Here is a 10359-nt window from a genome sequence, read left to right on the forward strand (position 1 = left end):
TTGGTTATGTTGGGGTTGGTTTTATTTTGGTTTTTTTTAATCACCAGCTCATTCTATCCTCTGTGGTTACTCAGTAATTTCATTTCAATATTTATTTTTGTGCTGCTTTTTTATTATAAAATAAATTATTGATATACCAAGCAATGTGGATTCCTGTTTGTAAGGCGAATAGCCCTGTGTATGTGTCCATTACTTTCTCTTGACAGCCACAACGTAATTTATTGCTGTAAATTTAGCTGCAGTGACTGGTTTTTTTGTACCTTTCCAATAAAGCATTTTCTGGTTTCAGACTTGCCCTGGTCTATGGTCAGCGTTTTGGAGCTTGAATTGATCTTCAGTGGAGTGTTTTCCCTGGGGAGTTTTGCCTGTGTGTCCCCGTGCTGACGGTGAGCGATGTGTTTTTAGGAGGCCTCAGTGAGTGTGATGCTGCTCAGGGTTTGGCAAGCATCTGATGAGCCTGGTGTATCCCCCTTGCCCAGCTCCGAGCCTTGCTGTGGTGCTTCCTTGGTGTATTTGGAACGTTGTCAAGGGATGGCTCTTGTGAGTTGCTTGTCTGGTAGATCCCATGCTCAGAGCACATGGTTCTAACCCAGGCTGTGCCTTTGTGTGCGATCAGTGAGTATTTATGGTAGCACAAGTGGGGGCTGATAGCTGGCTCCTGCCTGCAGTGATGGTGCTGAGAGCTGGAAGCATAAGGGTGCTCTTGGCTGGGAGGCCCTGTGCTGTGAGATAGGTCACGGTGCTGGAGAGGCACCCTCTCCTCTGCTCCTGTGGGTTGTGAAATAACTCCTTCACTGCTTTCCTATGCAACTGCTTGTGAATAAACAGCTTTAACCCCCTACATCAATATTTCATCTTTATGTTTTTCCCTGTTTGAGCTTTAAAGAGGTGGCACCTTGTGCCAGTGCGCTCTGAGGGGCCATGTTAGCCTTGATCCCCTATTCCATGTAGTCGTTCTATTTAGATGAAGGAGGAAAACAGTTGGTCTGTGCCAGCTTGAGGCAATAGGTCGCAGGCAGACGGGTGTGTTGGCCAGAGCTGGAATTGAAGGTAGGGGTGAAAAGGCTTTGTGTGTCAGCAGGTAATGGGTGGTCATGAGGTGCCAGAGGTGGGGCCGGGCAGGCTTGGCTGAGCAGGGACCTCGGTGGAGCCTGTGGGGTGATTGCAGTCACTCACTGCGCAAGAAACTCATCGTCAGCTGCTTCAGCTCCTGCCTGGAGGGATGGCAGTGAGGAGGCAGTGACAGTGGGAAGAGAGGGAGATAGGCCAGTGTGTGCTGATGGAGAAGCATTAGGTCAGGAGGAAGAGGGCATCAGGAATCAGCAGTGAAAGGAAACTCAACCTTTGCCATGCTTAGGGGAGGAGAAAGTCCTGGACAAGTGTCTGTGCCTCCAACTGGGTGTTGAGCCAAGCAGCCGTGCATGAGAGCACTGGCTCTGCTGCAGGGCTGGTGGCCACCTTCCTTCCCCTCCACTCATGGAAGCACAGTCAGCCCCAGCTCTTGTGGATGCCATGGCATGGTGTGCCCTGATGTGAGGATACATCCCGGACACAATCAGGCTGTAAACCTGCCTGACCCAAGCCAAAATGCTTGGGAGAAGCATAGCTGCATCCCAGCCTTGTCCTTGGGGAAAGCCCAAGAACAAGTGACGACTGGAAAACAAATCTGCCGACCACTGGAGCCTGCTGCTGGCACAGAGAAAAGCCTGTTCCTGCCCGGCTGCCTCCTGGCATGGCTCCAGGCACAGCCGGGCTCCTGTGTAGGTCACCCGTGTGCTCGCTGCCAGCTTTCCCTGTGTCCTTGCTGGAGAAGTGGAGGAGACGCGTTAGCAGAGGAGCACGGGACCGTGTCTGCTGGGAAATGCATTGCTCAGCCGACACCACCGCTGGTGTTTCTGTTCCCAGTGGATGTGTTTTGACAGCATCACGGTTTGAGGGCCCTGGCAGTGCCCAGGCTGAGCTGTGAGCTCTTGCCTTGCTCCCTTCTCCAAGAAAAAGGAGGAGCAGGAGGCCAAGCTTGCTCCTGCTGGTGTCCAGCCCAGCATGGCCCCATCAGGCTGGTATCACACTGCTGACTTGGATGAGCCACAGCTCATATCTCCCCCTCCTTGTTTCAGTTGCATGAAGGACCTGTTTTACATATAATACAGTAATCAGGGCTTGACATAAATAGGCAAATGTTATTGTCTGCAGTGGGAATTGCACCTGCTGGCAAGAGCAATGAACGCAGCCCATTATGCACCGGAGTCGATCATTTGTGCAATGAAGTACAACTACATCTCTTGCTGTGTTCCTGTGCAAGTCTTTATCTCAGCGAACGCGCCGACAGATGTGCCATCATCACCTTTGCAGCTTGTCCTCACCTCTGTTCCTGCAGCTGTGGATGGAGAGGGGATGGAGAGGACCAAGATCTTCAGCTGAGAGATGTCCCTGCTTTGGTGCTGGCTGCTTTACAGAGCCAAGCAGGCTCATTCCTGAGCGCTGAGGCTGCCCTTTGCAGGCAGGGTGGCCCTGCTCCCAGGATGCCAGGATCCTGGGTGGATGCCTGGATGCACACAGCATATGGCTGTAGTTGATGGACCTCATTGCAGGAGAAGTGGCGGCTGTCACCAGCTAAGCAGGTATGAGCTGAAGTGCTGTGGAGCAGAGGGACTTAGCTATAGGCTGCTTGCGTGGAGTTCAGGCTTCCAGAAGGATAAGATTTCTCCAATAACAACAAATAGAGGTTGTCTTGGTGCTGGAGCCTGGGCTTGGCTAAAGCAGATCCAGCAGCTCTGAACTGCTGCATCCACAGCTTAGGCGAGGGTTGGAAGAGGTGCAGTGCAAAGAGAGGAAGCGGGGGACGCACACACACACTCTTTGTGGAGTGAAAAAGATGAGCACAAATCCTGTGGGAATGCCAAAATGTGCAGGATGCTGCGTGTGCAGGTATTTCTGCTGGGCCAGCACTGAGGGGCAAGGAGGACATTGAGCTTAAGAGCATCAGCATTAGAGCAGGAACAGGCAGATCGTGGGCTTTGCTTGCTGAGCTAAGGGAAAACGCTTGCTCCGTGGTAGAAATTGCTGTTTATTAGAAAAATTCATAAATAAAATAATTTCATGTTGTGATTTGCATCTTGCAGCTTAAGAGGGGGGAATGTCCACAGGGACGACACGACACTAAAACAAATACTAGGAGTTGCATGTAAAACAGCTCTGAGCCTTACCCCATCACTTTGTTTGCCACATGAGTGCAACTCAGGCTGTAGACTTGCCCTAATCCTTTCACTGCCCCCTAACAACAGCCCAGTCGCTGCTTAGGAAGTTCTCAAGGATCATCTTGGAGTAGAAATTGGAGTAAAATTGGGGAACAAAAACCCGGAGAGGAAGTTTAATGAAAGGATGCACGCTCTCCATCGCTGATATGGCAGAATCCCTCCATGCAGTATCTTCCCCCACCAGTGGTCCTGCCCTGAGCAGTGCATCCCCCAGCATCTCTGTCCCCACTGCTGTCACCCTGCTGGACTCAGCTCCCTTCTGCCTTCCCCCAGGTTGGTAAATAGCGAAGGGCTGGGAGGAACAGACAGTTCCCAGTAAGTGCATTCCTACCACCACCAGTCATGGTCTGGTTCCCTAATAAAGACTCTGATAAGGAAGCTGGAATTCCTTTTAACTTCTGATCCAGGCAGAGATAAGCTGGTTTGGACATAAACAAGTGCTTCTGTCACCAGCAGCTCTCAAAATGCAGCTGTGAGACCCTGTGTTAGCCCTGAATGAGGTCCTGCTGCTGTTCCCTGGGGAGTTACTCATCCAGCTGCATCCCCATCTGGAGGGAGAGGAGGATCACTTACTCTTCCTCCCTGGTAAAGGTCTCCTGCACAACTCCATAGGCTTTTCTGGGAGAAGGAGAGGGGGAAAGATGTAAAAATAAGGAATGATGCCTTTGAACCGTTACCGGGTTTTGAGGTGAAGTGAAGTCACCTTCCTGGGCTGGTTTTCTCCACGGGGCCCTTGGAGATCAGTTTTTTCACTGAAATCAGGAGAAACTAGAGCAAAACTGTGCTGAGAAAAGCATTTCAGCACTGCTTGGAGGTAAGAGGATGGCAAGGGCGGCTGGTCCATCCTGCAGCCTGGCTCCCCTCCTTGCCTGGCATCCCCCAGCACGGGCATGGGGCTGGCATTGAGACACCAGCAGTGGGGAGCAAAGCCCAGGCTGCAACACAACTCTGTGGTTAGTTGCAGGAACAAAGACAGCCCCATCCTTAACACCCAAAGAGATGGGACAGCAAAAACTGGCACTATGTAATTTAACCTTTCCCTGGGTTATTGCATCTTCCCTCCAAGAGACTGGCTTTTTGGGCAGAGTTCCTGGCTTCTCAGTGCTCCGATTAGACCAGGTTATCTCAACCTCGAGACACCTCCCATTTGCATGGGTTTAAACGTCTCCAGTGTCACTGTCCCCTCCAGTGTCCCCTACAGCTCCTCATCTGACAGGATCAGCACCCTCTTCTCGATGTTTTTACTCTTTCTGCTGCTCGTTCCATCTGCCTTGGAGGCCACGTGCCCATTCTCCCCCGGCGCTTTGTGTTCTGCCTCCTGCATTGACTGCTGGGTGTACTGCTGGTACGTGGGTGAGAAGTTGTGGATCGCATCCTGAACAATGTCCTGGGGGCTTATGGTCTCCTTCAGCCCACTGGAGATGCTCTGCATCGGGGCAAGGTTTGCTGTAAAACAGGGAGAAAGGGAGAGTGATGGGACATCAGGCACTCAATGAGCGCTCCAAGATGAGTGACACTTATCCTTAGCAATTCAAGATCAGGGGCTCATTGTGGGCCATGTCAGCTTGCAGTAGCAAGTTCCAAGGAGAAGGAAGGCAACCCCATCTCTGTGTTTCTAAGAGGATGGATCCTCTCTAGCAGCATGTGCTGTAATACCAAAATCCCCTAATTCTGCCCGTCCACGCCAAGGTCTCTTTTCCTATCCACTCGCTATGGTTCATGGGTATCATGAGAGAATAAGGAGGAACTCGTGGAGCACAGGAGAAGGAAATTGCTCTTGGCGTTTTTAGCATCCCACTGGTAATGCTATAAGGGGCATCTCCTCTTTAGTCACTGACGAAGGAAGGAAGAAGGAGGAGAAGTTACCTGTTGAGTTTTCTTTCTTCTCTCTGTACACCTGGCAGGTGAATGCGTAGCGCAGGGCAATGGAAGCAAAGAACATCTCAATGCAGATGATGAAGTTCTGGTAGCCGGCAGCCACTGTCCCAGCTCCCACCTCCTTCCCATCGATGATCTGAACTTCAGGGATCACCCCACATTTCTCCAGGATTGCCAGCAGTGTCCCTGTGCAGGGGAAGAGGGATCAGCTCTGGTGCTGTATCCCTGGCTCAGGTGGAAGGAGAAGCACTGGGCATGCCTGCTTCCCCCATGGATGGCACCCACCTTGCCAGAAGGAGAGGAAGATGACTGCCTTGATGGTGATGAACTTGAGGACTGGCTTAAACGGGCGCAGCAGGTCCATGGTGGCGAAGTAGAAGAGGAAAAGGGCATAAAGTGCCAGGCTGACAGAGAAGTTGTAGATGATGGTGATGTAGAGGTAGCCGCTTTGGACGCTGTGGGGACAGAGAGAGCTGATGCCCTGAGCTGCAGGAAGCAAAGCAAGCGCATCTGGGGGCAGAGAAGGATTAAATGTGGAGGGGAGAAGTGTGTAGCTTTGCTGCAGGGGAGAGCACAGCCCAGGAGGGGAAGAAGAGGCAGGGAGAAAGGGGGGAGCAGGGGGCCACCCTCAGCTTTTGCTGTGTGGTGGGACCTCTTTTATTACAGCTCAGGAATTCCATCCCTTTCTCGTTTGGGGGCAGTGATTCTCCATTCCCTGGCACTTTAGACTCTCTGCTCTCACTACCCATGCAGCAGCTCTCTGGGGCAGCATCACCCTGTCCCTCGTGATGGAGCAGGGACCCGTCCTGCCCCCTTCACCCTCCCCAGCCTGACCCAGCATCCTCACTTGAAGTCCCCGTCATGGTACTTCCCGAAGGCCTGCAGGATGATGGTGACGATCGCCATGAGGGGTTTCACGATGCAGAACTGCAGCGTGGCCTGCATGGGGAGAGACACAGTGCAGCCTGGGCAGCAGGGACATCCCACTGCCCTCTCTGCAGCTCCTGCCACCTCCGCACCACCCAACCCCTCTGCTCCCGGGACAGAGACACAGAGGAGGGAGCAGTTCTCCATCACAGCAGTGATTAGTGCTGTGCAGTGACACATGAACCTGCAGATGGGAAGGACCATGGCTCCCAAAAGGCAGCGTGGCCACTCTGAGGTGGGGGACCAGCTGGTTTGGGGACGGAGTGCCAGGATTCAGCCTGCAGCACAGCTCTGTAGAGGGTTGGAGCTGCTCAGGCTAACCTGGGACTGGACAGAGATGGCAATCTCAGCTCTGCAGTGGGAGGAGACCCTGACTCAGCAGTGAGTCAGCAGCAAGGACAGCGAGCCCTGCGCTGGCTGGGTGCCTGTGAGCTGGGTGAGCTGCCTCTCGGAGGAGAAAACCCAAAACCAGCATCTTGGGAGTGTGACAAAGCAGAGCCCTCAGCAGGGCAGTGGGGAAGGGACCCAGAGAGCCCTCACCAGAGGGGCACGGAGCTGATGCCCCCCATCAGGTACCCACCTGCTTGCAGAAGCGCAGGAACCCGATGGAGTAGGACATACCCTGAAGGCAGCAGGTCCCATAAATGCAGCTGGATCTGGAAGCAGAAGCCGAGGAGATGCCACTGGTGCTGCTGGATGGGGAAAGTGGGTGCAGGGCTGAGGAGCCTGTGGGTTGCTGGAACTTACGCAATGGGCTTCCCACGGATCTCAGCCATGATGGTGCTCTCCCCTCCGAGGTACTCGAAGCACAGGCTCAGGAAGCTGTAGATCACGAAGGCTGGCAAGGGAAGGGCGGACAGGATCAGCAGGGCTGATGGAGATCCGGGAGGGGCTTGGTACATCTCACATTCCTTCCTGCTCAGGTGTTTTGTCATCCACCCCAGCACCTCCTCAGCCTTTGGTGGATGGGAGCCCAGCGAGAGGAGCAGCAGGTCAAATCCAAGTGGAGTCAGACGCACAGCACCATGTGTACAGGGTTTGCTGCAGATGCAGCACCTCCTCTCTGCACACACAGTCTGTATGTGCATGTGGCAGCAGTTGGATGTCCCAGCAGCGCTCATGGAGCCAGCCACCATGCACACCCAGACAAGCCCAGGCAGGAGTGCAGTGGCCAGGCACCATCTGCATGGAAAGACCTCGGAATTGCTAAGGGGCAGCACAAGTGGCTGGTGGCCAGCAAGGTGTAGATCCTGAATAGCTCTATTGGGCATCCCCATCACTTATTCTTCACTTACTACTGAAGTAATACACATGCCCACGTCACTCCGCTCCTAAGGGGGTGAGCAACAAGGTGGAAGAGGCCACATGGCCTCAACCATGACAAGCTTCCCCTGCACCTCAAAACACCCTGACTCCCCAGTTTCTTAGGTATGTCTACCTTCTGCTTTAGAGAAGCTGCATTTCTACCCCAAAGGCAGCCAGAAAAGCTTTTTCCCGAGGAGCTTGATACTGGGGTCCCTCTGAGGCTGCAGGTAGGTGTTGGAAAAGCACCAGCTCATATCTGCCTGTGGAGCATCCACTTCCTGCTGCCGATGGAGAAGGAAGGGGAAAACCTCTGCATGGAGGAAGGGAAGTGAAACAGATGGAGATTTGCCTCCTTATGCAATCCAGAGACAGGTCAGTGGGATGAGAGCCCTGCTTTGCCATCAGCATCCCTGCCAAGGAGAGGCTGCGCTCACCTTCATAGCAGTCGCGCACTGAGTCGAAGTAGACATAGTATTGGTGGCTGCCGAGGAGGAGGAGGCTGAGCCAGGAGTCGAAGGCATAGATGGGCACGATGAAGAGGATGCGGATGATGTAGCGCTGCTCCTTGGGGATGGTGTAATTCCTCAGGTGTGTGTAGATCTGTAAAGTACCCGGTGTGCAGAGCTGTGGCTACCACTGGTCAGGAGGGGAACCAGAGGTACCCCCAGCCCGCAGGGCTGCAGGATGCTCATCCTGTGTCAGCCCTCCATTGTGGTGAACAGACACACGAGACAGGCTCCATCCCAGTCCCTGGGGCAATCCCTTCCATGCAAACACATGGAAATCAGGTTCCTTCCCTGGGTCTATGCGAGGAGCATGCCTTCCTCTGTGCCAGCCCCCTTCCAGCCCCATCCCAGAGGCACCAGCTTGCCTTCGGCAGCACCCAAACCCGTGCCCATGGGCAGTTGGTGGTGTGCACCCCAAAGGCACAGACCTGGGGTGCCAGATGAGGAACCCCATTGGGTGTTGCCTCCAGGCAGTGCCGGTGCCCTGCTCTGGCAGCCACCTGGGGAGCAATGGGCAAAGTCCACCCTGCCAAGCTGCCAGCACCACGCTCCGCACAACAGAGATATCCCCTCCGGGCAGCAACAGGAGGAGATATTTATCTGGAGCTGAGTGATTTGCAATTAACTTGGGGGCAATCGATAGTCTGGCCCCTGTGTCAACCCCAAATGCTGAGCCCTGCCTTCACCCCAGCCTGTACCTGGTGGAAGGTGATGATGAGAGCCGACCACACAAAGATGCCAGAGATGACCTGTGCTGCTGTCGTGGTCAGGAAAAGCTGCTGGCTGTCCTGGGAGTCGTTGTGGGCAGCCATGAGCAGGGCAAGGGCTGGGGATGGGGAGGATGAAGCCAGCCTGGCTGCTGTGCTGTGCTGTGTGCTGGGCCCCAGGGTGCCAGGCTCCGTGGAAGAGGGCAAGGCACGTGTGGCATTACTCATCTGCATGGAGGGAGAGGCAAAGGGAGAGGCAGGACTGAGGTGAGCTGGTGAGGGGGAAGGTCCCAGCACATTTCCCAGCCCGCACAGTGTGGACAAACCTCCTGTGAGGTTTATCTTCTCCCTAGGGTTTTTTCCAGCGTGTCCGTCACCCAAACCAGCCCATTCACGATGGTTGGGTCTGCTTCTCCCAGCAGGAAAATGCAAATGTCCTTCAAGAGCAGGAGGTGTATGCAAAGACAGTGCCCCCAAAACACACATTTCTCCTTCCCAGCCTTGCTTCTTGTTTTCTCAGGGGTCACTATCCCACTCAAAGGGGAAAGACCTGCCTACATTTGTGCCCCTGTGAGTTCAGGCTTGTTGCTCAAGACCCTTTTCCATCAGGAACCAGAGACTTAAGGGTTAAACTCATCCCTCACCCATGATAATAAGGAGTCCCTTATCGACTAGCAATCTGGACACTAATGTTCTCCTCCTTGGGAGCCTGGAAAACACAAGTACACCTGTGATCCCCCCCTAATTTAACTCTATTCATCATGCATGGCCTGATGGAGGCAAAGTCCAAGGCTGCCCAAGGAGCCAGATGTTTGATATCACCCAGGTTGTTTGGCCAGCCCTGGCCATTTTGGGATCGTGGGGGTCTTGATGTGCTGGCAATGCCAACTCTGAGACCTGAAGGGCAGAGCCAGTGGTCCCTCCGGCACCAAACTGAGCACCAGGGAGCAAGCCTGCCGTGCTGCAGGCAGAGCTGCTGCCCTTTGGGGATGCTGCAGTGCTCCAGCATCTCCCCGGCAGGTCTGTCTTCCTCGAAGCATTGCCCCAAGGCACGGAGCATTCCCAGCACAGAGAGTGGCTGGGGCATAAGGGCACCGTGTACCCTGCGGCTCCGGACAGCAAGGACCAGCCTAATAATACCCTCTTATTTATAGGGCAGCTTCATATCTCAAGGCCAACAGATGCGCAAACTACCATGTTTGGCCTCTGTTTCTGCTAATCTGCAGAAAGCTGCTTCTTCCCAAGTACAACAATAGTGGTTTAAAAAAAACCCAACCAAAACCAACAACCTGTGAGCAGAGCTCTAACTATAGAGATGCTTCTCGGTGTATTCATAAACAATGATTTTAGCTGCTGGGTAACAACCGCCCGGAGGTAAAACCATAAGCATGAACTGGTGAGAAGCAAGGAAATATTTGCGTATCTGAGTAGTAGGGAGTGACCTTGGTCCATTTAAGCACAGAAAACAAACCAAAGCAAGAGCTCGCCCTGTGGCTTCCTCTGCTGCCCTCTTCCTGAACCCCAGCCTCACAGGAGAGGAAACTCAGCTGGTGTCAGATCAACAGCCCTAAAAATACCTTCCCCCCTGCTCCGCCTGGCAGGAGCCGCCTGTAAGCGGAGATGCCCGGGGCAGTGGCGAGCTGGCGAGGAACCAGGAGCTCACCCGCAGTACCTGCGAGCGGGGAAGCACGGCCGGAGATGGATGCATGGATGGGTGGAAGGAGAGTGCACGGAGGAGGCAGCGGGATCCAGGTCTCTTCCTCCCTGCGCCCGTCCCGC

The 10359-nt window shown here is 54.0% G+C and overlaps 1 protein-coding gene across 3 annotated transcripts; it reads right to left on the reverse strand.

Annotated features, from left to right (window-relative positions):
- Positions 1-3049: 3049 nt before the first annotated feature.
- TMEM184A (transmembrane protein 184A) lies at positions 3050-10359 on the reverse strand. Of its 3 annotated transcripts, none has more exons than XM_030484572.1 (9): positions 10253-10359; positions 8572-8808; positions 7802-7967; positions 6810-6900; positions 6643-6718; positions 5983-6074; positions 5421-5590; positions 5124-5321; positions 3050-4703 (listed from the first exon to the last, which is right to left on the reverse strand). In XM_030484572.1, the coding sequence occupies exons 1-9, from the start codon at positions 10286-10288 to the stop codon at positions 4453-4455; spliced, it is 1317 nt and encodes a 438-aa protein (XP_030340432.1). In that variant the 5' UTR covers positions 10289-10359; the 3' UTR covers positions 3050-4452. The 3 variants fall into 3 exon arrangements, with proteins under 3 accessions (XP_030340432.1, XP_030340431.1, XP_030340430.1); XM_030484571.1 differs by having other exon boundaries at positions 10244-10359; XM_030484570.1 differs by lacking the exon at positions 10253-10359 and having other exon boundaries at positions 8572-9213.

This window comes from Strigops habroptila, chromosome 4, assembly GCF_004027225.2.
Source record: "Strigops habroptila isolate Jane chromosome 4, bStrHab1.2.pri, whole genome shotgun sequence".
Classification (NCBI taxonomy): Eukaryota; Metazoa; Chordata; class Aves; order Psittaciformes; family Psittacidae; genus Strigops; species Strigops habroptila.